The sequence below is a fragment of the Lissotriton helveticus genome, chromosome 5_1 (assembly GCF_964261635.1).
Source record: "Lissotriton helveticus chromosome 5_1, aLisHel1.1, whole genome shotgun sequence".
NCBI classification, from domain to species: Eukaryota; Metazoa; Chordata; class Amphibia; order Caudata; family Salamandridae; genus Lissotriton; species Lissotriton helveticus.
Genome location: NC_136065.1, coordinates 611,140,300 through 611,168,195, shown reverse-complemented (window position 1 = coordinate 611,168,195; position 27,896 = coordinate 611,140,300). Strand labels below are relative to the sequence as shown.

Sequence of the window (27,896 nt, the reverse complement as noted above, 5' to 3'; positions counted from 1 at the left end):
AAGGAACCTCTTTTGTTCCAACATATCACTCAAACCTTCTAGAAACCCAGATCGCTGTCTACAAATTCTTGAGAAACTTACGTTTAAGACACTTTTTTTCAAACATTGTGGAAAGACCCATTACAAGCATCGAACCAGACAAACTAAAGGGATTAAGGAATCCAAGCAAGTTTATACCACCGGTGAGCCACAAGGTTCTAGATGCCTTCGAAAAACTAGTGAACCATGATGTCGTAAAAATCTTCAAATCTCCAAGACCCAAGAGAACTAACATCACTCAAAAGGAGAAACAAGCCATTCAAAATTTGGCAGAAAACACCAAAATAACAATACGACAAGCAGACAAGGGCGGCGCCCTCATCATTATGGACACAGACTTTTACGAAAGAAACGTTAATGAGCATGTCAACGACATCAATACATATATGAAACTCAACGGAGATCCAACAAACGAATTCAAAAAAGTACTAAATGTGGTCATCCAAAAAGCAATCGACACTGGAACCATTGGTAACAAGGAAAAACAATTTTTGATCAAGGACAACCCGTCAGTACCATATATCTATATGATACCCAAAATACACAAGCACCCGACAATACCACCATTCCGCCCAATTGTGTCCACCATCAATTCAATTCATGAACCGGTAGGAAAATTTCTTGATAGACATTTGCAACCATTAGTACAACAAATTCCCAGTTACATAAAGGACACCACCCATTTTTTGAACATCTTAGAAGAAAAGAAAGGATCATTCACCTCAGACATGATATTAACAAGTATAGACGTCAAGTCTTTGTATACCTCTATCCCCCATGACATGGGGTTAACAGCATTGGAGAACATCCTTCTCAACAGTGATCTAGAAGAAGACTTGAAAATATTTATCATGGAACTAATGCACTTCACGCTATTTCATAGCTATTTTGAGTGGAAAGATACCTTTTTTGCACAGTGTAACGGAACCAGTATGGGAAATTGCGCCGCACCGGCATACGCAAATATCTTTATGCACTATTTCGAAACAGAGCACATTCTATCCAAACCACAATGGAAAGAGAACCTTATCTTGTATGGAAGGTACATAGACGATACATTCCTACTATGGAAAGGACCAATGGAACAACTGACTACATCCATCGAAGAACTAAATAATGTAAATGACAGAATCCAGTTCACGCACAGTGTCAATGACAAACAGTTATCCTTTTTGGATGTATTGATCATCAAAGAACAGAACACATTGACTACTACAGTATTCCAAAAGACAACCGACAAAAATAATCTATTGCACTACAAGAGTTTCCATCAGGACTCTTTAAAAAAGCATCTGCCATTCTCACAGCTCTTACGTGTCAAACGTATAACATCATCGCAAAGTCTATATGAGGAACAAAAAGGTCACATGTTAAAGAAATTCAAAGATCGAGGGTATCCAGAAGCTGTATTGGAACTCGCTGTTGATAGGATATCCTCAATGAACAGACAGAAATTACTCACTTCAACAACGAAAAGGGAAGAACAGAGATCCGTGTTCATCTCAAAATTCTCTACAAGAAGTCAGAATATCAAGAGAATTGTTCTAAAACACTGGCAATTACTAGCGCTAGAAGATGACTTTAAAGGAATTTTCGCTTTGAACCCAAGATTTGCATATGAAAGAACCAGAAATCTTAAAGAACTCTTAAAACCCAAGCCAGTGGTTACACCAACAACTTACAGGGGCACATTAGCCTGCCATAATTGTGGAAATTGTAATTCAATTATTAAAGGCAATGAAATAAGTCATCCATCAAGTGGCGTAAAAATCAAATTAAAGGTGAATGGTACATGTGACAGCACCAACTTGGTCTACATGCTCAAATGCCCGTGCGGGCTCCCATACGTGGGTAAAACGTCTAGGAAGATCAAAACTCGCCTAACAGAACATCGCTCTAATATTCGATTAAAAACTGCTAAATCCACGGTAGCGACACATTTCAATGACCATCAGCACAATCTCAGTCAACTGAAATACTGTATTTTGGAAATCGTACCAGTCCTACCGGGAAGAGACAATGAACAGCATCTCTTAAAAAGAGAATTATATTGGATTAACAGACTATCCTCCACAGCCCCGAGGGGGCTTAATGAACGATTGGAATTTAGTTGTCATTTATAAGAATTATATTCCTTATGTAAAGTATATCCATCAACATCTGCTATATACTGAAATGTATTACAATCATTGCATCAGAAAACATCATGTAAACGTTTTATAATTGCCCGTCATAATAGATAATATTGCACTTTTTTAAGACTCGCGTTTGTCACCAAATGTATTTATCAAACGCTACACACTTTCTATATTCTTTCTTCAGCTGCACTATTCGCACGCTGACACTGTTTACACATGTGACTTCAACATGACCAATCAGAACTTCTGACACACACACCGGACGAGTACCGCCTATCACACTTCGCCAACCGTTCGTAAGATACACGTGACCCCAGTACGTCCTTTTAACACGCGGGACTTCTGGGTTTGCGAAACGCCGGTAAACGAGGAGTATCGAACGCGCCATCTAACTACTTTATGGTAAGTCCCGATTTTCGGGCCTCACAGTCGTAATTCAGCAGTGTATGCTTGAAACACGTGTTACAAGCAGTTGACATTGTTTTTTCTTGCGCAGACTCGTCTACATGCACGTCAATCGATCACTTAACGAATCCAACCCGGCAGACAAGGTCAGCACTTTCTCACTTTCTACCTGGTATCGTTTACCAAGAGCATTATGTAGAATAGGATTCAGACTCAGTTACACTTTATTGCTTTGAAATCTTTGAGTAAAATGTATCGTTTCATGTTGGTTTACATGGTGAAATATAGGGTATACATGCAAATTTGAACACGTGACCTCTTTCTATTGGCATATTTATGAAATGCGTGAGTTGAAGATTATGTTTGTGTTTTGACATGAGCCTAAATAGAAGGGACAGTGAATTGAAACTGTACTTGTTTACTTTTACAGGAATCATAAGGCCCCTGAGGAAGGGCTACGCCCGAAATGCATTGGGCCACATGGGCTATTAATACTATGAAATAGAAGATTAATACCATGTCCAGAAAAGATAAAATGAAAATGTGAATAAAAAGACAATGAACTTTGAACACAAGCAGTAAAACTTTATTGAAATATTTTGCGAGTGCTCTGGGGAGACGTGGCTCTCAAGGGAGTAACGCAAGCAATACCTTTTATATAAAGACCAAGTTTCGAAATGAATGAGGGAATACTCCTCACTAACAATTCAATTAGCCCCTTCGATGCTCATGACGGAATGGTTCCGTCATGAGCATCAGTGCCCCTTTGCTCATGACGGAACCATTCCGTCATGAGAACAGGGACACGAAATCCCTCTGCTGCAGACAGCAGAGTTTTCCTTCTCTCCCCCAAAGCCTCGGGAGCTGGGGAAAAGCTTCCCCAGCTCCCAAGGCCCCCTCCCTGGTTTCTGTGCCATGACTATCCGCGCTCACGTCTCACTGGCGTCATTGCACAGAAACCAAAACTGAGATGAGCCTTTAGGTTCATTTCAGTTTCACTTTCTATGTGCTCAGGGGGCTATCTCAGCCCCCCGGCACGTAGAAAGACGGTAGGGGTATCATTGGAAAGGGGAGATCCACCCACTAGACACCAGGGAGGGGGGGGGGAGCAGCCCCTTAGGCAAGGGCCTTTGCTCCCCCCAAATTTGGCATAATTTCACGGGGGGCAAAAAGCCCACTTGGCACCAGGGATTTTTTTGGGGCGCATATATTAGGGTGGGGGCTGCCCATAAAGGGCATGTCCATTCCCCCACCCCCGCAAAATATACAGCCTTTCTATCTCAGATGGGGCATTTGTCCCCAATCTGCCCCGCAAGGGGGGAGGGCAAAAAGCCCACTAGATGCCAGGGATTTTTTGGGGCAAGTTTGAATTAGGGTGGGGGCTGCCCACAGCGGGCATGCCCATGTCCCCATTGCCCACCCGCAACAATTACATCCTTTATGCCCTTCTGGTTGGGGGGAAGATGGGGGCAGTAGCCTTTGTAGGGCAGCTCGCATCTGGCTCCTGGTCGTTGTCTCCTGGTCCCCGTGGCTGCTGAGTCAAGCATTCCTTCGCACCTGAAGCACCCGACCTTAGTGAGCATTAGTTTACCGATCCCCTGGTCACTCTGAAGTGACCCAGACTCTCTCCCCTCTACTTTCAGGGTTCTTCCTTCCAGAGTTCAGGTTTGGATCCCACCGGACCCTTTTCACCCTCAGGGCAGCAGTACTTGTAAGTAGCCCTCCATTGAGAAAAATGGTGGTTTCTGACACCACTACAGACATATGCACCCAGCTCCTCTAAGATAGGTAACTGGTACTACGGTATCCACGGCTGGGGTGGCTCTCTAACCTCTTAAGTTCCAAAGGATTTCCTCAGTCGTCCTAGGAGGGTCCTTAAACTGTAAAATTGCAACTGCGACTTCCCCGTAGAATTGTACGTCCACACTGAGCACACTGCACCCGCCCTTCGTGGGGTTCATATTTACTCACCTTGGGTGGTTCCTTGGGGTCCCAGGGATTCTACGTGCTCCAGAACTTGTCTTGATCAGTCGTGATTGTTATACCACTATTTTAGTATATGGTTTGGTCTCCCCCTGGAGCCCACTGTGTATTGTGCTACTTACAACTGTTCTATTTAGCTTGTATTGTGTGCTTTGCATTCTATCCTTGTGTAGATGATACTAGAGTGTTATATTAATAAATACATATTTGTATATAACTACTGTGTGGTTCTCCTTTCATTTGATTAATTCATGAGGTGATATTCTGGTAAAACCAGCTGCTTTACATTCCTTCAAGAGTAATCCTGAAGGCTGCTCTCCACAGCTTCCACTGGGATAGCTTTCTAAAGGTTATCTTTGACCTCATACATCATAAGGGTCATTTGGACTGGTGCAAGGTGCCCACTTTAATTAGTGGACATCATATACCTGGCCAACTTCTCAGTGTGTTTATAGGTATGTCTATATATTTTGACTGATAAACCTAGGTTTAAGTAACGTTCTTTTTAGTTGAATGTCAGTGACCTCATTAACGTTTTGAGCTAAAAAAGACATTTACCAGCTAAACTTTGCAGGGCGAACTATAACTTGCGCCCTGCTTATGACATCCCATATTGCGTCACCCATGGCATGTTCAATGACATCACGAGTGGCCCCCTTCCTGAGCCTCATTAGGCCCTGGGAACTCCATGCCCCAGGGTAGTGTTTTTTTTAAAGCCAGGGCCACATTTGATTTCCAAAGGGGAGTGAGGCCACGTGACTCCCCTCCCCAGACGCCATTACCCCTGGGGACACCACCCCTGGGCCAGGTGGATTATTTATGGGGAAGGGTTGTTTTGCCTCCTCCCAGAGCTGTTTTCTGCCCAGGGAACCCCATCCCCCAAGGCAGTTTGCCCCCCCTCCCCCCGCAGCCTTAAAAAGGCCCTGTGAACCCCATCCCCCTTGGCTGTTTTAAAAAGAAACAATTATAAAGAGGAGGGGACCACTGCCTGCATCAGTGTGAAACAGATCTCAAGTCTACTCCCAGCTGGCATGTAGATTTTTAAACATCCCTCCTGCTGGGAGGAGACTGTTTGCACCCATTTGGCTGGAGTCTAAAAAAAAAAATGCTGCTGCCAGGTTTCGCACACAAGGACACTGCAGTGTTCCGAGGGTTGTCTTCCCGGGGCACAGCATGTGAGCCAACCCCGTGGCATGGGGTCCTGGGCCTATAATTTCTGGGGAAGGGGGGCCGCTCAGCCCCCTCCTAATTTTTAGTTCTCGCCTGCGTTGCACTGCTCGCTCCCGAGATTTACTGTCATTGGTTTTCTGTCTGGCTTCTTTGGAAGTGGGGTTGGTGCACGCCCTGTCTCTCTTAGGCCCCGCCCACCCGTCTGTTGCTCGTCATGCGTGTGTTGTGTCCTTGCCTCACGCTCGAGCCCCCCTTCTCTGAGAGGCTTCTGGGTGTGCCCTGATGTGTGCTAAATGAATAGTCTTAATTGCATCACTTTTGAATTAAAAATCAATGTTAATCAGGCGGAAGAAGTAAATATCAGTTTCAGCTGCACCTTTACTTTTTGCTGTGCTTCTAGTTTTCTCATTTGGCGATACTTGGGTGACATGTGGCACTGCTAATAGGACTACCCCCTCAAATGTAAACAAACGTACTTTCATGCCTGTCCCCGCAAGGCCGATTAGGAGCCTCCTGGATTCAGAGGTTGACACAGCCATGGGGTGGAGCTGACAAATTACCATAACTGAGTATAAGCGCGCTAGTTTTCTGCCTCTTCAAGAAAGGGCATGCGACGGCCCCTCCCCCCGTCTAGTTTGTTTCGCTGCCTCCTCTGTTCGTATCTTCGCGCTGCAGGCTTGATAAAAGGTTTGCGTGCTTGTTTAGAGCAGGCACAGACTCGTATGTAGGGCTGCACTTTCTGTAGATGCCAGACACCCAGTTCGAGTTGCATTTACAGTGGGCACATTCTCCCCTTTAGAGCTGCCCTTGCAGTTAGCGGGCACAGTTTCATGTTTAGGTCTTCGCCTTAGGTCTCCCTCCCCCGCACCCTTTTCAAGCGATGGATATCCTGCCACTGAAGTTCTGGGAGAGACCAGTGGCCCCTCCCCCTGGGCGGCCCCTTTCGTGAATGGGACCCCCACCCCCTAAGGACCTTAAATTGCTGCTCACCGATTATGACCTTACCGCCACAGGCCAACATAGTTGACCGACTATCTGCCCACCCCACCCCCCCCCCACCTACACTGAAAGGTCATACTCTCCTCGCAAAACCCTCTACCCATGCTATGATGTTCCTTATGAATAGGGCATTCCCTGACTGTCAAATGTACCCCATCCCGCACATAAAACTGTTCCCCCCAGATGCAACCATGCGGTATGCTCTGCAGATACGGAGTTCGAAACAGCCTATCCAGTTTATTGTTGACCCCCCCCTCCACTGCAGTCTTGGTATCAACTGTGACCATACAATAGTGCAATCTGGTACAATTTTCGCCAGCCACCCTGCTGCTGATATGATTTCCTCCAACAAGACCCGTCTACCCAGATCAACTAAATCATTCCCCCCCAGATGCAAGATGACCACTGAGGGCGGTGAGGTGCGTCTCTCGAGTGGATCTGACATGTAACCCCTAAGCTGACTGAGGCGAAGCCCCCTCTGCCATGGAAGGAGACCTTGAAACCCCCGCACTCCGTCTACCCGGTCCTGCAAGGAAAATTGGTTTAGCACGTTTCACATAAGAATGGCCGACTACCCACACTACCAGAGTCTTCTTTGTGCCTTTTTGTCGTTGCTGTGATGTTGATGGATGGCTGTGATGGTCCACGATTAATTTCCGTCCTGCGTCCAGGCCCGAGAAACTAGAAATAAAACAAGACAAAACAGCAGGTGTGAGAAAGGCGGCGACTGACCCTTACAACATGTGCTACCGCACATAACGTTTGTAGGCATTGGAAGACCACCTCCCAATCCTCTTAACACTATTTGCATTCACACCCCTCGCAGTGGCCTCCGTGGCTGCCCCTATCCGGAATGAATGTGTCCCAAATTCTTTGTGTTTAAAACCTGCTTTGGCAATACTCATGGCTAAGACTCTCTGGAACTGGAACCTCGTCAAAGGGGTACCATCATTATGCATTAGCAATGCTCCACTAGGCTCACCTGCGCGCTTCTTAATTAATGATTCGACATGTGACACCGGGCAGCACGGGTTATTCGGTGCCCGGTGTAACATTAAACTTTGACCCCTAGCCTCCTGATCAGTCTTGGATTTCCGAATGGTAACCCGCATCGTGTCGTCCCGTATGCTGACATCACTCAGCTGAAGGCCACCTTCCCTATCTAGTTTGTTGACTGCCACCAGTTCGCCTACCCGGAAAGCCCCGTAGAATGCCAGGGCAAAAGCAGCACTAAATAATCCCACTTCCGCCGTAGAACTGCATATGTCCGGCAGGGCGAGGAGCACCGCTGACAAACGTTCCAAACCTATGAGTTTCCTACCATCAGCGGTGGGTGCCTGCAAGCGCCGCCATCCTTTCAAAGCTTTTTAGACCAGGAAACTGTTTGTCGGATCCCTGACTCCCCTAGCGAGTGCGCAAAAGGGAACTGCCTTCTTGTCTGCCAGCTGTCGCTGCCGTGCGCCCCTCCTTGTGTAATGTGCATAAGTACCCATTGAAACTAGCCTCCTGATCCCACTTGCTCTGCCAATCATGCCCCAAAAAGCTACAGTAAGACCTGAACGCCCCTTCATAAGCTGTCCTTGTCTTTGGTGCTAGGCTGGCTGCCACAAGGTCGTGTAGTTGGGGGCACCAATCTGCCAAAGAGTCGATGGGAAGTGAGCTGGGGATGCTTCTGCAGCCGGTAGGTGCTCCCTGAATACCTGCATCTTAAAGCGAGAAAGGGCATCAGCTGCGTTATGTAAGACCCCTGGGACATGCTTGGCCCTGAAGTGTATATTCAATCTCATGCAACTTAGCACAATTTCCTTCAACAGGCGACTGAAAGGTCATATCTTCCTAATCAAAACCCTCTACCCCTGCTAGTTTGTTCCCTATCAATAGGGCATTCCCTGACTCTGTCAAATGGACCCCTAACCTGCAAGTAGAGACAACCCCTCCAACCATTGCCAACCATTTTTTGTCCGCCACTCACTGCTGGTCCCCTTCAAGTGAACCCCCCCGCCCCCCTGCTAATCTAAATTGTCCCTCTCGGATGCACCCCTGTGGAATATACTGCAATGAGGTGTTTGAAATGATTTCACAATCCAAGTGTTGATCCTCTTTACCAAGTGATTCTTTACCGAGTGATTCTGCGCACTAACAGAGTCCACCCCCCCTTTTCCTGCAGCCTGGGAAACAACTGAGACCCCCTATGGTGCAGTCTGGGTTTTATATTTTGCCAGCCTGCTTGCTACTGCGATTTATCCCTTTCGCCAGGACCCCCTTTGCCCAATTAAACCCAATCGTTGCTACTCGCAAGTCAGATAATGACTGAGGGTGGTGGGGCGTGCCTATCGAGTACCTCTCCGTCCCCACTCTGGACGGACAGACCTCATCTTTGGGGTACCTGTAATTGCTGTGACCGGGGGTATCCTGGCACTAGACGTGTATACCCGACCTACGCGCCTACGTTGCTGCGCTCGATAAGACGCGGTGCTCTTGACGCTGACACCCATTGTCCGAGATACTGAAAATGCTACCCGGGTAACCACAGGCCCCCAAAAGGCTCCCACTGCCGTATCGTGAAGTCTGCTAACCACCCACACCCACCCACTCCGCTCTGGGAAATGTTAAGTGTATGTCTACTTCTTTACTATGGAAGTCCCCACTTCCCGACAAGTGGTGCTGAGGTGTTGCATGGGCCTCTTACTCCTGGGTTTGCCCAGGCTAGCAATGCACACCCTTGTGCACTGCCACATCCCTATCGTTGGCCCTACCAATTGGTTACCTATGAATAAGCCATGATGACCCTGGTGGCCCTGCGAGCACAGGCGCCGTTACTTTAGAAATACAATTTCCTGATAAGGCAACTACTGCCATTTTTATGTGAAGCAACATCCCGCTACATTACTGCGGCCAGCCCAATCTAGGGTAAAACACCAAAAAACGTCAACCCAGTGTTGGCACCTCCGGCGTCCTTGATCGATCGCCCATCAGATCTGATGTCGTTGCTTGGCATCCTCTCCCTGACGTACGCATCCCTTTGGCTGTCCACCTGTTGCAATTGTTGCAGTGTGGAGCGCGTCACAGATATCCACCATGGACATGGCCATACATAAATGGAAAAGAAAAAACACAAACGGTTAGTGCTTCTGGCTTCCCGGCGATAACTGCAGTACACGTGCTTGTCTTACATTGGCCTTACATGCTAAGTTTTAGATAAGATTATGGCCAGGTGCATTCCCATTAAAAACTTCCAACTGTAAGTGTGTAGCATAGCCCCAGTTTGTGCCCCATGTGGCGTATCTGCATTAGTGTTACGGAGAGGGCCCCTGTAGAATGACTTTCATTAAAGAATAGTACCCAGTGTGAAGTGCAGTGACACAGTGCATGGGGTCCACAGTGAATACAATAGCGCCTTCATGACTCCTTAAGGACGATAGACAGTGTGAAGTGCAATGCCACAGCAAAGTCATTGTTACAAAAAAAAAAAAATAATCTGCTGCAGACCAGGACATCACCTCCTATTCCTGGTTTTCTACCCACGACTTTATGCATAGGATATAAGTTTGAAAAGGACAGTCTGTTTGCCAGTGCAGCATCAAAGTCTTTACGCAAAGGATTAGCACAGCCCTAACTATGCCAGGCTGTAAAATGGCACAAGAGCCTTTTGAGCTCCCCACTTTGGCTTCTGGTAAATACCATCCCAGCCAACCTGACATGATCACAAGCCACCCCTGACATGTGTATCACCCTCCTCAGAGAGCTATAACCCTGTCCACACCCGAGTGCACACCGGTTTTAAGTCTAAACAAAAAACCCGTTCAGAAAGACAAATGCTGCATCAATATACCAGAACACCAAAGCAGAAGACTCTGGATAGTTCTCAAGTTTGATTGGAAAGCAGCTCCCGTAGATAGCACTCTCAGCATCAGTATCACACTGCGTTTCGGGCTCCCCCCAATAATCAATGAGACAAGAGTCTTTTACTTATCCCTGCTTTCCCGAATTGAATACATTACTAAGCCCCCCCACGGTATTATTCGTCTTCGAATTGAAATACTCCAGTCCCTTGTTTGGTTTTCTGCTTTGAGTTGCACAGAACCTGGTTAACGTCCGTGCCTCGCAATAGAGTGCCGCCCAACCTAAGAGAGAAACTGGCTTTCACACCAACGTCCAGGCCTATACTCGAATAAACGTTACTCGCGGGGAGGACCCCAAGAGAGGTCATTAGCATAGAAAAGTTTCCAATATTGTTTTCACTATCAATCCCGTTACCACTCCGGGCACGACATTAAGCTTTGGCTTTTGGTAAAATACCCTCCAAGCCAACCTGACATAATTAAAGGACAAACCCTTACATGTGCTGCACTCATTAAAGCCCTCAGAGAGGTATAACTCTGTCCCTACCCAAGGAAGCACCCAGTTTATGTGTACACGAGACCTGTCCTCTACGGAAACACAACTTTAGGGACAAGAAATAACGTGCTGCAAGAATTATGCTATAAAAGGAACAGACCTATGTGGGTAGTTCTCAAGTTTAGCTGGAAAGCAGCTCCCATATAAAGCACTCACAACATCAGCGGCACACTAAATTTCCTCACCTTATTAGAGCACTCAGAGGTATATCTCCGTCCCTACCCAAGGGAGTCCCCAATTTAAGTCTAAACAAAACCGTACAGAAATAAAATGCTGCAGAGATCACGCAATAAAGAAGCAGAGACTTCTGGCTAGTTCTCAAGTTTAGGTGGAAAGCAGCCCCCGTATAGAGCCCTCTCCACAGCAGTGGCACACTAGATTTGTTCAACTCGTTAGTGCCCTCAGAGAAGTATTGCTCAATCCCTACCCGAGGGAGCACCCAGTTCAGGTCTACACAAAACCTATCCAGAGGTAAAGTGCTGCCTAGATCCTCGCACTTTCACACCTGGCTCTCTCTCCCGTGATCAAATGTTTATATCTGGCTGGTTGGTAGAGTGCAGGCCAGGGGTGGCGGCACTGTACAGAGTAAATTTGTATTACAACGGGAGCATAGCACACTCGAATAGTGTACCAGGGCTTTCAACTGGGTAAAGCTAGTTAGACCCACAGTGACAGTGCTTAATTTGTAAAATAGAAAAATTGGGCCTGGGTCCTAGTCAGGCGGCCACAACAGTTAGCCCCACCCATTGCCCCTGCCAGCGCTGTGCTTGACATTACTAACACGTCTACTAACCGAAGGACTTGTAAAATTGTGCAAGGGTGACATCATCAAGTGAGTACACTGCAGTATTACAACGTACGTCCACCTTTGTGTGTAGAGTTACTAAACGAAAGAAACAATCTACTTGGTACCTCGTCATATTTTGGAAGTAGTTTGAAATGCACAGCTCCCTCCTTGCTCTGGACACTGGGGCCCTGCGCGGAGAAGGGGGGTAGCGTTATCCCTTAAAAACCCCTATCTGTTCACATAAATAAAGTAACATCCTACAGACAGCGTGGAGCGCGCCAAGCATTACACATAAAATGTGGATGAAAAACTGGGAGTGTGTCTCTCAACGGGGCGTGACCAATGTAATTAAGGGCGTGGTTCAAAATAACGTAAGCTAACATCTGTGTGTAGCATAGTGTGCTGCCCTAATTGTGTTTTGCTGTTTCGGTCATTGCATCCAGAAATATGATACAACAACGAGTACCATCATACCTACAAGGTTTTCAATGGTTGTTAGTTGTATAAGATAAATAAGCAGCAACTATGGCTCGTATATAATATTGCAAAATTATTCCACTTAAAGCCCTGGTGACACCACGACGATGTTTCCAAAAGAGAAGGGAAATCCATAGAGAAAATGACTCTCTTTACCGGAGTTCCCTTCCCCTACAACGCTCTCCGGGCATAACGTCATGCCATAACATCTCCACCCATAGAAAAGTGTGAGCACACGTACACTGAAGTGCCTGCCGTCCCTGCAATCCGGGAAAACCCGAGCACCTGTGCCAGGGCTCAAAACAGAGCCCGATAGAGACCCGTTTAGTTTTCTTTAATATTTAATCGCCTGCCGATTTGTCCCATCATGAATGAGTAGATGCAACTGGTTCGTGCAAAGATGTGATATAGTGTAAAGATGTGATAAAGTAACCACCTACACATGCGCATCTTCTTTCAGAAAATGCTTGCGGAGTCTTGGGATAGGTCAAGGAAGATTTTGATGAACAAATTAAAACATTTGATGGTTGCATTGCTTTGTCGAATGAAGGATATTGAACTGTAGAATTAGAAATTGAATTAAAAATGTGTACTGTTTTTGTTAGATATCTATGTAATTATGCCGGTCATATTTAGCCGAACACAGTTGAAACAGCATTGTCACTGATCTGTGAGAAGTCGCAGATCAAAGGCAGGCTACGTCATCTTCTCTTCTTACAATTAATCATGCTAAATGTTAAATAGTTGTATGGAGTAACGAGGCGTAATTGGATTGCGCAAGGATCAAGTTTTCGAAAGGCAGTTAAATGCGGCCTTCCTCGAATAATTCTTTCTAATTGCTGTGATAGCCACCTCATTCTAATCAGCGCACTGTAATTACAACTGCACTTTAAATCGCCAATTTAGTAGTTAAACATAGCAATACTTAGTGTCCGAGGCATTCTGCCAACTTTTGGACCTGGCGCCGCTGCGCCTGCTACACCATTCAAATAATGACCCTATTGCTACAGTTGACCAAGGCATTCGAACTGCCTCCTTCTATAGCGCGAACTCGACTTGAAGGCCAGACACATTCAGGCATCGGGTGAATCCCTGCCCCTACCGCTACTAAAGGAAAACATAAGTGAGGTCCTCGAAGCCTATAATGACGCTCTCCCCTTGCCCCAAGGTCGACACCAGCAGTGAAAAACATTACACCTCAGGCCACGAGAGCGTGCATGTAAAAGAACTTATCCCTATCGCTGCACGGAACTCGAGATAAACACCATAGCAGCATTCCACAAATACCCGACTCTACCCTCCTGTAGGCAATTCCCCATACACATTGGTATTAATACCACACACACTGGTAAAGCCACACACACGGGTAAACTTTAGCGATGCCTTCTTTGCACGACAAGGGCACCAGCATTGTAACTATCCTCACGTTTTATGCCCAGGAAACAAACGCGTGCCATGGAATAACATTCAGCCAACAGCACATATCAGCGCACTGCACCCAAACTGCAAGATACATTGTGCCCGTGCCAAACAACTTAACTTTAAATTGACCAAGTTGTTCCTTTATCTCCGAGCCCGGCTCCCCGACGACGCTGCTCGTTCTCCTTGAGACCGGAGGCTTGAAATACGGGATTCGCCAGCAGCTCCAGGCAATTCCACCCTTGCAGCCCGGTTCCACCGCTCCCTTGCTCCACGGGAAATGCCTCGAAAAACTGCTGCTCCAAGTTGCTCTTGACGCCAAGTCACCACTACGCAACCTGAAAGAAAAAGGACAAAACATTAAAGGCCCCAACAGCGGGGCGAGGAGCGAGCCTGGGGAGCGCGGGCACAAAGAGGCCGCTTCCCGTGCTCCCCAGGCTCTTAAACTCCCCCCCCGCCCCCCCTACACCGCGATCCCGCCCCCTTGACCCGGAAGCGCAAAACTGCTTCCGGGTCAACTGGCGGGACGCGCGGTCCAACCAGGACTGGTGGAGGCGGGTCCGGGCCCAGCCATGTATGCGTGGGGGCCGAGCGGCCCCCCTTTCCTACTCGTATGTAGGGCTGCACTTTCTGTAGACGCCAGACACCCAGTTCGAGTTGCATTTACAGTGGGCACATCCTCCCCTTTAGAGCTGCCCTTGCAGTCAGCGGGCACAGTTTCATGTTTAGGTCTTCGCTTACTGTGGATGCAAATCCCCCGTTTACAACATCCCTTACTGTGGGCGCAGTCCTCCGGTGAGCAGCCCCTCTCAACAGGCCAGTTGCCTTGCCTCTGGCAGAGGTCGTAGTGGGCACAGTCCTTCCAGCAGGGTTGTTCTTCAGCCTGGGGTCCCTCAGAGGGGTTCCTCTGGTCTTTACCACAGCTGCTGTCACTGCTGGCTGGAGATGCTCTTTTTACCTGGCAGGGGACTGAGATTCTTCTCTTAGGGCTACGGGATCACTTGGGCTCTCTGCAGGACTCTCTGTGCACTGTCCTCTTGAGGCGGTGAAGGTTTTCTGCTCCAGTCGGGGAGTCTGAGTGCAGCTCCATGGTGTTGCTCTGGAGTCTGGTGTGTGAGTGCAGGCCTGAGGTGTTCTGCCCGAGCCCAGGGTCTGAGTGCAATTCCACCCCCAAACCCCCTCTCCCGAGAGAACAGCAGTGTCGCGGTGGAGCCAAACAATGCTTTCGGCAAAGTGGGGTTTTTGCCTATCCAGTACATTGTTTTCATGGATGTTTGTAGGTGATATCAAATCTTCTCCGAGATTGAAGGGGACCATTTTAATTTTGGGTAACCGATCACAACCCGAACGTGTTGGTGAAATCATGTATTAAGGCCGCCCCACCTTCGGAATAACAGGAAAAGATCTGATGTGTGCCCCGTCTGAGGACTGGCAAGTTCAATGGGTCTCATCCCCTGTGCCGTGGCTCGGGTCTCCCAGCAGAGCCTGTGTGTGGTGTAAACAACAACTTTGCCCAGCAGAAGAGCTCTGCTCTATGTGCCATATGTACACCATTGTACTCCTACCCAGTGTATTTAATAAGTGTTTTATTTCAATGTGTTCGCTGTGCAGAATGCCAGTGTATTTCATGAGCACATGCACACCTCATTTGAATGTGTTAGGTGTGCATTACCCCTGTTTTTTTTAGTGCACAATAGTGTGCAGTATAGGCATTGGTTTTTTTTCCAAGTGTGCCGTGTTAATTTGTACATGGTTTTAATATCCAAGACCAACAGCCCCATCACCTAATCGGTGGTGACGTCTTGTCATCAGAAGACGAGCTGCCCACACTCTAAGGTACAAGTTTGTGATTGCAAATCAGGCTTGGCTCTTTGGTTGTTAGCCTGACATTGATGGCGTTTTTTGTTAATGATCCAAAACAATGACTTGTTAAGAGGCTATGTATGATGTGCACGTGTCGAAGGCTGTCGTGACACATGACATGCTGACGCTGTCACATTGTCTTCCGTTCAGTCAGGAGATTCTGTGCAAATAGATTAGAGGAAGGGGGCCTCTGAGCATATCACAAGCCATGTCTAAAGGCACGTGACTTACAAAGGGTCGCACCTAGGCTGAGAAATGTAATATCTGCCTTCTGAAGGTTACTACAAATCATTTGTGCAGCTGGTGCAGTGGCACCAGGCCTGGGGATGGAGGGGATCTCACTGTACCTCAGTTATGGTTATCTTCTAATACTCAACTGGTCGTCCTGGGTGGGCATTTTTGTTGCCTGCTTTGGGGACCACACCCACTTGGTAGCCACTGCCCCTCCAGGTGAAGTGATGACTCTTGACAAAGTGTGTCAGGAGCCAGCAGAACAGATCATCCATGCGCACCAATCCAACCTTAGAAGGTCCCTGTGTGGACTCTGTTTGTCGGTGTATTTAAAATTCACAGCAATGGTCTGGAACGCTTCAATTACTTACTGGTAACGCCAAGACTCTAATTCTACTCCCTCTTCCCAGTCTTATTCTATGGGATAAAGACTAGGAGGAAGAAGTGTAAAGGATGTAATGCTGAGATTACTTCCTGGTAATCACAATACACTGATTTACACTCACTTATGTATAGTGTGTATTTTGTATTTGCTGTACATTCTTTCTACTCTACTGCATTGCAAGTGATTGTTCGTCTTATGGCACAGCATTTTGCGCGGCTCTAGGCAGAGGACGAGCCCTGCAGCGGTTAAACGGTCCACTGGGTCTCACAGGAATGGTGACTGGGAGAGAGGGGCAGCCTCTGCCTGGCTGCAGTTCCCTCGACATCTCCTGTTGCAGCAGCAACACGCACAGCCAAGGGAGCGCGGGATAATACATGCAGAGCGCGCACATGCTGCCCTATCACAGCAGCGAAAATTGCAAAAAACACAGTTGATGGACAGAATGTAGAACAATGTCATACATTCATCCCAGTACAAGTATCTGGGCCTAAATCCATCGTTTTTTTGCACTCCACACCACCCTCGGTTAGACACTGGCTATATGCAAATCAGCTCAGATCCTGTGCCTCATGGGAACAGTCCAGTCCGAACTACCAAGCCATGTCTTTCCCAGACTGGAATCAAGCATCCAAGGACCGGTTTCTGGCTATCGGCCTTCATCAGCCTGGATAGCTTGACTCCAGTGGTGTGGAAAGCCTGGGACTCACGTCTGAGCATACCCAGCCCACTCGGGGTGAAAATTGCAAAAAACACAGTTGATGGACAGAATGTAGAACAATGTCATACATTCATCCCAGTACAAGGATCTGGGCCTAAATCCATCGTTTTTTTGCACTCCACACCACCCTGGGTTAGACACTGGCTATATGCAAATCAGCTCTGACCCTGTGCCTCATGGGAACAGTCCAGTCCGAACTACCAAGCCATGTCTTTCCCAGACCGGAGCAGCACCTCTCCCGCTCTGCTAAAATCCGCTCCGTAAAATCCGCTCCTCCTTTCATCCTCCTCGTCCATATGGCTTCCAAAGCTCACTGGAACGTGCTTGGCATACTATTGGTACCTGCTGTTCTCCTGGTTCTCCCAGATGAAATATATTTTTGCATTTTAAAGAACACTCCCTGTGGTTTTGGCTTTTTACTGCTGTGTGTTTTCGATAGCGCTTAAAATCAGAGCTCACCTAGGGTTCAGGTGAATCCCGCCTTTCTAGATAACAGTTGTGGCATAGCAAAAGCGTGCTTTGCCCAGGATTGCTCAAACTAGTGATGCTGGGATTAAAACTCGGATGTTTCTTCTCTATACTAGACAGAAAATGGTTAAATGCATATACCTGTTAACCAGTCATAAAATGCTGTAAAGATTACGAAACAGTCTGAAATATCATCTGAGAAATAAACAAGCACTGACACCAACCACGTTGACGGGTTTGAAAGTGGATGGATTGCAAATGTGTTAAAACAGATATACATACCAAACGCCCCATATTGTTGCCAACTTCAACTAATGCTAGCTTATTAACCAACCTTGGACTTGTAGTTTCACTTTAACCTTTGCTCCGTAAAATCTCATGTTTACAAGTGTTCAATGGAATAAGTTGTGTACTAGTTAATGCACACCAGCAATGCATGTGTGACACCTTCAGCCTACCCTTGCAGTTGGTTGCATCATGATCTTTTTTTCTTTTTTGTTTTCCTTTACCGCATTCTAATAGCAGATCAGCTTTCACCAGAGTGCAACTTATTATCGGCTGTAGTATATGGATCTTTACTCCTAAAACCTGTTCACCAATGACTGACTGCTTGTTTATATTATTGTACTAAGCCTTTTCCTCTTTGATTAAGTTGGCTCTTTCAGTTTGAGGCACGTGTCGGATATTTTAAGGTTTTGAGCAGCTCATCCACACTCACAATTGCTATGGACACGAGCAATAAGGATTTTCTTCTTAATAACAGACGACAAAAGCAGCAAAGCTCACTGACTTCTGGCAGCTCTCCCAGCGAAAGCTGGAGGCCATGCTCACAACTAGCCTTCCCTTTCCAGCACCAAAGCATCACTCAGAACCACCTCAGGATTACTCAGCACTACCTGCGTACCACCGATCTAGAGATCATTCGCCACTTCCTGCACAAACAACCTATCCTTCGCTAGCTTCCTTTTTTATCTATTCTGTGCAGCTCTCACCCCTATCTATTTACCACGCCACGTAATTCCCTTACACAAATACACTACACACCTCATAATTCCACAACTGACAATTTTAATTCAACACTTATGATTCAACTCCAAACCCCATTCATCCACTACACTCCAAACCAAACACATAGGTAAAAAACATTGTCATTTAAAATGCCAATAGCTCGAACTCTCAAAAAAGCGAGACCTATGGCATTGCAAATGCTTGTTTAAATTGGGCTCTGGGTATTGGGCCACTTGGGGCTAAAAGTGGCATGGGGAGGTGGGCCATTCGTCCCCCTCCCCTTAAATGAACAATGCGGGTCCTAGGCTTATAACTGAAGAATGCTGAAGCCATTTTAGTTTGGTACCCACCCATCGCGCCCCTTCGCCTGCCCCCAATACCGCAGGATCGCGGCAAAAATTTTCCTTTTTTTCCCGTCCGAGGGTATCCCTAACCTACCCTCTTATCACTTTTTGTTTTAACTTTAAGACAGGTGACGAAGTCCTGTAATGGCTGCTAGTAAAATTTTTCTAATGTTGCCTGCATCCAGTCAGAGCGCTTGCTTCCCCTGGAGTCTGACTCCTGCAGAGCGAATTGACCCAAGGGAAATAATGTTGCTTTGGCCAATCGGAACTCTCTATTTTCACATGGACACTCTTGCGAGAGTCTCTCAAGCCTCCCACAGACCCAACCATCCAGATATACAAATATTTTTGACCGTTGGTTTCTAAAAAAAAAGAAAAAACTACTGAACAGATTTGCACCAAATCTAGCTTCCTGCTAAATTTGGTGTAATTGCGTTCAGCAGTTTTTGCTGTAGCCATGCCTAAAGAAGTCTGTAGAAAATGCATGGGGATTATGCGTTTTGGGAACCCTTTCTTTCTCTTGGCTGCCGCTTGACAAATCTCCCCCAAAACTTTCCATTCACACAGTAGTCAAAAAGTAGCACCTTTTAGGAATGTTTCCTGGAAATTTGTCAAACGGAGGCAAAATCATTACAGACAAAGGGTTTTTTCCTGGGGGCAGTTTCTGCACCAAATATAGCATATTGTACATAAATGACCTGGAGTCATTCTCTGACACTAATCCTTTAAGAGCATATGTTGCTCTCTGGAAGTGATCTATAGATGACATCTTTATGATTTGGGAGAGTGACTTTTAGACACTGCTATTATTTCAGACCGGGTTAACCATAACTTTAATGCTCTTGGATTCATTATGCAGTCCCACAAATGACAAAATAATTTCTTGGACTTTTTAGTTTGTGTTGAAAATGAGCATCTCTACACTACACTATATAGGAAGCCCACGGAGACTAACACATTCCTGACATACATCAATCACCATCCACACTCACTACCATATAGTCAATTGTTAATATTAAGGTGTAATTGCAAACACAAAAGTGAATTCTTCAGGGCAGTACAGATCTTAACCCTCAAGTTACTTGAAGATGGCTATCCCAACTGCTTGATTAGATGCTCTGCTAGGAGAGCATTGTACTGCCTGCATAAGACTCTACTAACATTCATGCAAAACAAGAATCCAATAGACTTGTCTGCATCACTACTCTCTCTCCAAGTTAAAACTTCATCTCCAAAGGCATTATCAAAACTGGTATATTTTAGCATCTGTTGACCTTGCATTTGGACCACCTAATGGACCACCTAGACTAGCTTGCACCAATACCCTCCCCACCCCCCATGAAATGTCTCCTTTTTGCATTGAGACAAAGGAATTTAGCATTTCACTACATCTTTGAGATTTTTCTCAGATTGCAACACTGCCAATGTAATAAATACCATTTTATGTCCCTGTAGCCTAACCACACAATAAATATGAATTCGCACATGTTAGCATAGGAGTCTCATCCGATGCAAAGTCCTCACTGCCCCTCTAGTGACATTTTTTTAGTTTGATCATTGCAAGAATGAGTTGCGGTGGTAAGTTATCAATACCATTTCAATAGGAGAGAGGAGGTGACATTGAATCCCTATGCATAAAGAGGGTATTACTTTGGATTATTAGTTTGGACACTATGCGCACAGCTCTAAATCGTGAGGGAGATTCAACATCCTTGATTTAACATGAACTCTCCTTATACAGAAGCTATATGGACTCTCAAATCTTGTTGCCGTTTTGGTTCTTTAAGCAATGTTAAATGATTTGATTGCATGGTCTCACGTTTTTGATTGTACAGTCTAGATTATTTTGTTTTATGTGTACTTTTGATGTTTTATTTTGAGGTTTGGCAATGTCTTTTAAACCATTCCAAAATAGTGCCCACCCCTGCTCTCTTTTCTGTCTCTAAGCCTAGTCTGTCTTCAGTTTCTTCCTTTTAAGTTCTTGGCCCTTCTTCTTTCCATCACCTACATTAACCATTATGTTATCGTCTTACATTGCCCTTTGAAAACTCATTGTCCTGAAGTGACTCTATGCGGCCAGCCAGCGCTACCAGTAAATCTCTATTGTTGGGCTTATTCAAACCCAGTTAAGGAATCTGGAGCTCCACCTTGAGATCCAAAACACTTGTGTGTTTCCCACTTTGGGCTGCCTGGAGCCCCCTGTGGGTATCTAGCATATCTCCAGCTCCGGTCAGTGCCTCTCATACGCACACACTCTTTCACTAGTATTACCCATTTCAAGAGTTTTAAGCAGCTCGTCTTACCATGTGTTTTTTTATTTAGGCCATTCCCGGCCATCCAGTTGCTTAGGCTTTTCACCAAGGACCCTCTCCTTTAGCAACTACAATACCTTTCAGAATGCAAGTACGGTCTCATGAGTATTGCCTATGATTTTCCCTTTCCCTATTATTATTTCAGGTCTCTCTCAGGCCTGTTGTATTCCCATGAGTCATGAGGATGATCCCGTCATTTTTATTGGGATTGAAAGGCCGTTGACTTTATAAAGACGGACCTTAAATGATTGTTGAGAATTTGCTGTAAAGGTCTGTGCTGTTGTGTATTTTGAACATGATTTCTCACTTGAGTGCATCCCCTCTAAAGAGGGAACCAAGCAGGTTTATTTTGCACCAGTGTTCACTGCGTCAATGTGTCTGTAATTTTTTTTTTCCATAAACACCTTTGAATAAGTTTTATTTGCCATTTGGTTATTTGCATCTAAAGTATTAATACTAAAGACATGTTTTTTGTTATAGTTATTACTCCAGGTCCCCAGTGATCAATGGATCTTTCTTGTTGAAATATGTTTGTGCATTGGGCAAAACACATTCGGATGGAGAACTGGCGCAGTAGGGTGTCTAATTTGTCTGGAAGGGACCAAGAGTTTTAACAAGATTCTTTTTATTGCACTAAATCCATTCCTATTGCACTAAAAGCATTCCATATCGAAGTGCTTTCATATGCACTCCCGAGACCCTCCTACAGTCTATGGAGTTGCATGTTACTGCTATCCCAGGGTCCATGTAGTTCAATGTGAAAGATTTCTCAGTGTTTTTGTTTTGGTACCCTGTTGTACTACTTTATTGGTGATTTTTTTTTAATATTGCAAATTGACCTATACATAAATTATAATGTTGTCATTTTACTATTTCAGTGTGGAGTGTATCATGAGAAGCAAGTCCTCTCTTCCCCATCTGAAGCCAGAAAACAACTTGGAACTTCAGTACATCCCAATATCTAACCTGCTGTATTCAAGGACTTGCCTACTGATATTTAGATGAACATTATCAATAGTTTATTGCTAAGGCTCTGGACTGTAAATACAGGTGCCTTAAACCCTCACATGCTGATGACTCGTAATTGTGTCAATGCCTTAAAACTCCTAGTGTAAAATAATGAATACGCCATTTCAAAATATTGTGAAATCAGTTTGAGAGATCACTTAGCAGAGATTAGATCTAAGCAACTGGCTTATTCTGTGTATAATAAATAAGTACATTTAAGTGCCAAATCATTCCTTGTATACTGCATTAATACAAATATACTATTTGTAACAAAAAAAGTAAGGCTGCACTACAGTATCTCTATGTAGTTGTACTGTATCTATGAATATCCGATGTGCCTTACATTAGGAGGAATATAGGATATTGCAATATCACTAGATCAGGATTATTGAGATTAAAACATGGGTCCTGGTCCTGCTAATTTAGCTATGTAACCCTGAACAAAACTTGTTAATGTTTTTCCGAACAAGCCTACATAGTGTTGTTGCCAAAAGTCCAGAATGAATGCTTGTGTATGTGTGTCTGTCTGTTTTCTTAAAGAACCCTTCTTGGCATTCATGGCTGGTTGGTTCCCTTTGCTGTTCATTTTGCTTTTGTGAATTTAATTTGTTACAACCACACATACTTTTCATTTGTTCAGCTGCCTCATCATTGCAGCTTTCGAAGGACAAAACCTTTCAGCAAAACTTCTTTTCATATTCACCTTAAATTTGTGATTTGCTCAATGTTTGGTCTGGGCAAAGTTCTATCATCAAATTAAGGCCAAAAATATTAGTTTATTGGCCCCTTCAACTCTAGGCTGCAGCACTCAAAGCAACTTTATTTCACTTCCCAATAAAAAGAGGGCTTGTAGGTGAAATGTCTGTGCTACTTTCTCACTGCTGGCTCTCTTCTGATTTAACTCAGCCCTTCATTAATGTGACCATTTCATCAGCTTGCTGAAATGCAATTTTAAATGTTACTGTTTTGAATTGTTTTCACAAAAAACTTGGTAAATGTGTTTCAGTTTATTTACATATATAAGAACTGGTTTCTGTAGTGTAATATTTGATCATTACTGGTCCTATGATTACACGCAAATTTGTTTCAATTAGGCAAACCCTGTCACTATTGACAAAATTGAATATCTTTAGGACTTTCAGAAAGCAGAGCATCCCCTTAAAAGTAAAAAAAAAAAAAACTCCGAGTAAGGGCAAGGGAAGACTATCAGTTAAGTATTGGGATGGGTGCATGTATCTTTTTTTTCTCTTAGTTGATTCTGGAACTCTGGTGACCTTGTAAAGTGGGGCGTGTGTGTGTGTGTGTGTGTGTGTATGTATATATATATATATATATATGTATATATGTGTGTGTGTGTATATATATATATATATATATATATATATATATATATATATATATATATATATATATATATATATTAGAAAGAAACTGAGGCCTTGAAGCATGTTTGGCTAGGCAAGTTTATTAAAAAGTTCATAGACTATTGCTGCTGTTTGATATTTTTTATGTAACTAGATGTTTATCCTGAACTCTGTTAAAGTCCTCTCATATAGGCTCTTGAATATAGAACCATAACCCCAGAATTACTCCTCAGCTGGCATTGTTGGCCTCTGATGGGTGGGGAGCTCTCTTGTCATGAAAACCAGTTGCTTTTCTTTTTTTTTTTTTTTTAGGGGAATGCATATTATATATTCCATAATTTTTTTTTTTTTTTTTTTTAAGGAGTTGATCACTACCCTATGGGATTTGCTATTTTTATTTACTGAAGTAGCTGAAGTGAAACACCATAATCATCCTGTATAGCCGTCAATAACATACCTAAAGAATAATACTCTACTGTCCTTTTATCTCTCAAACAATGCATCTTTTGTCTAGAAAGTGAGATCACATTTAAATACCCATTTACAATTTCACATGAGTTGTTGCTGGTTAAGAGTGGTACCTTGCAAATGACTTAAATATACAATGCATCTAGAAGTTCGATTTTTGAACAACTGATTACAGACTATTGCTGTCAGTTTGGTAACTGTACGCACCCTCAATTTATTTTTTCTAGACTGTTTTGTTTATTGATTAAAACAATTCTACGCTTGGTTGCCAAATATTTTCTAATGTTGCTTATGTATACATTATAATTGCCACACTACCTGCTTCACCTAAAAGTGCCTTTAATTAATACATCGCGCTTAGTGTGGATAAATTACATTTGTATCTTTTCAATTTAAAAATGTTGGTCTACAATTGATAGACTCCTGTGAACGCCTTGTGGAGTTAGTAAATATTGAATTGTGTCCTAAACTGTTGTAGTCACATAAAGAATGTATATTGTGTTTAATGCTAATCTAAGTCTGGAAACCTGCAGCTATATCTTGAACACTGCATCTAGTTTGGTGCATTTGCTTGATTGCTAGCTCATATTCTAACTAGGTAGCATGATTAGTTTAAACATTTTATTCTGACCGCACAGAAAGACAGAGCAGTAGTTGCTGCTCAATGTTTTCAAAATCCGATGTCAAGAGTTTCTCCAGTCACTCCCACAATTAGAGTTAGTGCATAATGCACCGCACACAGCACTCTTTAAAGGGAAACAGGCATACAGCTCTGTGTCCTTGGATAGTGTTGAAGATGCGGGCCCTATTTATTTGTGCTTCAATGCAGCTCACTTTTAATTACGTTTCTAAGAATCGTCATATACAACTCATGCATATTTAGATCTGGCTGAGTCAGCTAGAAACTCCTGGATTGGAATGGCACTAACTGTAGGTTAAAAAATCTGAAATTATGCATTTTTATCAATAGCAGTGCACACCTCTGTCTCTTCAGTAGCTTACATTTAAAAAGAAATAGTGAAATAAGACACAGCCTTTGAAAATAATTTATAGAGATTGTGTCCATACAAAATATTGATTCATTCTGTCCGGACATCTGGCTGAGCCTTGCCCTGGGTGGACTGTGGAGGTAGATATAGGCACATAGTCTGCTCTGATTCAACTAAGGGGAAATTCTGCAATTACCTGAAGTCCAATACACGGTTTTCAGAGGCTGGTTGCACAAACGCAATCTTTGGACAGCACAGTTAATATAAAACAAAAGGTAAAAATAACAGGATGAACATTTTAGGTTATATTATTGCCTTAATATGCCTTAATATGAAGGCTGTGTACCAGTTTTATTATGCTAGAGCTTCTTGGAGGTAAAACATTTACAGTTCTGCACCGCATAAACTATTTATACTCGTAACTTTTTGCTTAACATCACATCTTAAAAACAAACACGAGTTGCTTTAGTTACATGTATTTCTATAACTCGCCTGCTCTTTCAATTAAAAAGTTCCCTATAGCCTCCAGTTACTAAGTTAGCTTTTCAATGTTAAGTCATAGTGCTATTTTCCAAACATTCTTTTGGGTGAAACTGTTAAGAGCGGAATTCTGTGAGTCTCAGAAGGATCTCTGAACAGTAAAAAAAAATCTGTGCCTTATCCGTATTGTGAAAATGCTAACTAGAAGTGCCACATTTGAGGAGAGATGCAACATTCTCTGCTGTTAAAGGATGTCTCCTAGTTGTTGGATGAATTGCACATCAGGTAACTAAAATGCAAAACTATTCTATTTGTGCCTTCTATTAATTAAGAATACCTGTGGCATGTTACAGCATTTTGACAAATGTGTACACAACGTTCTATTAAAGAGACTTTTTCACTGGTTAATATTTTTAACTAACTTCATGTGCACGGTTCAACACCTTGAAAAGAAAGCATTTAATATAATATTTAATAAAAGTGACTAAAACATTCTTGCTCACTTTGTCTTTTTTATTTCATGCCGCAGTTGATCAATGCATTGCATAGGGGGATTTTTGCCCACATGCATCAAACTGAATTGCATTTGCAAACGGTGCGAATCGCAAAATTCGTCCGTTTGCGAATTCAATTCATTGTTTTGGGATGCATTAACCTTTTTGGCTTTTTCGCAATTTATGAAATCGCACTTTATTTGTGATTTCTTAAAATGCGATCGCATTTAAGAAATCTCAATTTTGCGATTTCTTAAATGCAATGCACGATTTTTTAAAAATTGCCAAATTGCTAATTGGAAGTGGTAACTTTTTCGAAAACTTTCAAAAATGCACAAAAGTGCATTTTTGAAAGTTTCATTTTAAACACACACACGTGTGTGTGAAAAGAGCACTTTAAGGTACATTTCAGGGGTGCAGGGGGGGTCCATTGGACCCCCCCGCACCCTTGAAATTGCATTCTCATTTTTCGATTCCTTAATTGCGAATCGCAAAATGAGAATGCCTTCACATTCATTCCTATGGGCCTAGAGGCCCATAGGAATCAATGGAAAGGGATTCCTTAATTGTGATTCGCAAATTGTGAATCGCAATTAAGGAAAATTAAGGAATCGCAAAACAAATTGTGTTTTATTTATTTTTTAATGCATAGCCATTTGCAAATTCTTAATTGCGATTCCTTAATTTTCGCAATTAAGAATTCGCAAACTGGAACATTGATGCATGTGGCCGTTTAAGCTTTAATTATCAGCTGGTTCACATACTGCTAAACTAATCCAGCAGAGGCATCGAAGCACTGTCACAAAATGTAGAAGAGCTCGATGATTTAGAGTCGAAGGCCTTCTGAAACCTTGGAGTCTGACAAGTTCTGAGAGAGACGGGCACAGATTCTCTGTATTTCTGGTCATTGGAAGCACAGGAGCAAGATACTGCCATGAGCTCACTGAATTATCACAGTCCTCTTTTCTGGGCTTGACTTTCATGGAGCTGTGTGGTGGAACAGTTCAGACTTACTGTTTGAATGTGTTGATGGGTGTAGAATGTGCAATGATACTGTGCAGTTAATATATTGTCCTTTCGGTGTTTTTTTTTTTTAATCAAAATAAGAATTTTATTTAGGTCTAGTTCTATTGATCAGTAATGTTTCTTTATTTTTTTTAAAGCACTGCAATTAAATTCCATGAGCAAGTGCCAGAGCATTCTAAAATATTCTGAATAGCATCCACTACATGTGCTGCGATGAACTTGAACTTTCCTGGTCAGCAGGCACACAAATCACTCACATAATTGAAAACGTTTGTGCACCTACAGTGGACACTGTAATATTCACAGTCTGGACTCGCAGTGTCTGTGCTACAAGGGTACAGGCCCATGAATACCTGCCTTTTTCAGGGCACACAGCAAAGAGGAGAGCATTCAGCGTGGGCAAAAGGAGAGCGAGTGCCCAGTTTGCATCTCAGTTGCAATCTGCCCTGCAGGCTTCTCAAATTATTTGCTTTTTTAATGCATTGCTGGGAGTGCAGCAATGGCTTTGGTCCTCTTTCAAAAGAGGCTATGGATAGGTGCACAGGTTGTTGGTAAGTAGCAACATGCGAAGATTGTCAAATCTCAGGTAGCTGCTGGAAGTATAGTTAAGGGCTGAATAAGGTAGGTTCTCCAGTATTGGATTTTTCATAGATTCACATGCTTGAGTCATCGCTGTCGTCTTAGTGGGAGTCCCATGGTATACATTTAAAAACAGTAGATAGTACTACAGTAGGCTAAAATGCAATGAACAGTCACTGTACTAGCCTATCCATTTTGTTTTGTAAAAAAGAACCAAACTTAAATTGCAGCCAATCAGGCGACAGCAACCTTTAGAACAATCCCAAGAGACGCTGGCTCCAGATTTTTCTACCAGACTTTGTGTGAAAGTGAGTCTCCCTGAGCTCTGTTCAGTTTTCTCTTAA

General features: G+C 43.9%; 1 protein-coding gene across 1 annotated transcript in view; it reads left to right on the top strand.

Annotated features, from left to right (window-relative positions):
* The window catches only part of VAMP3 (vesicle associated membrane protein 3), a 186,070-nt gene extending 160,123 nt beyond the window's left edge, over window positions 1-25,947 (top strand). Inside the window, exons 5-6 of the mRNA XM_078642973.1 lie at window positions 22,023-23,499; window positions 23,577-25,947. Of these exons, the coding sequence (XP_078499099.1) occupies window positions 22,023-22,039 (17 nt within the window). The 3' untranslated portion in view covers window positions 22,040-23,499; window positions 23,577-25,947. The remainder of the gene's footprint in view (window positions 1-22,022; window positions 23,500-23,576) is intronic.
* Window positions 25,948-27,896: the final 1,949 nt, after the last annotated feature.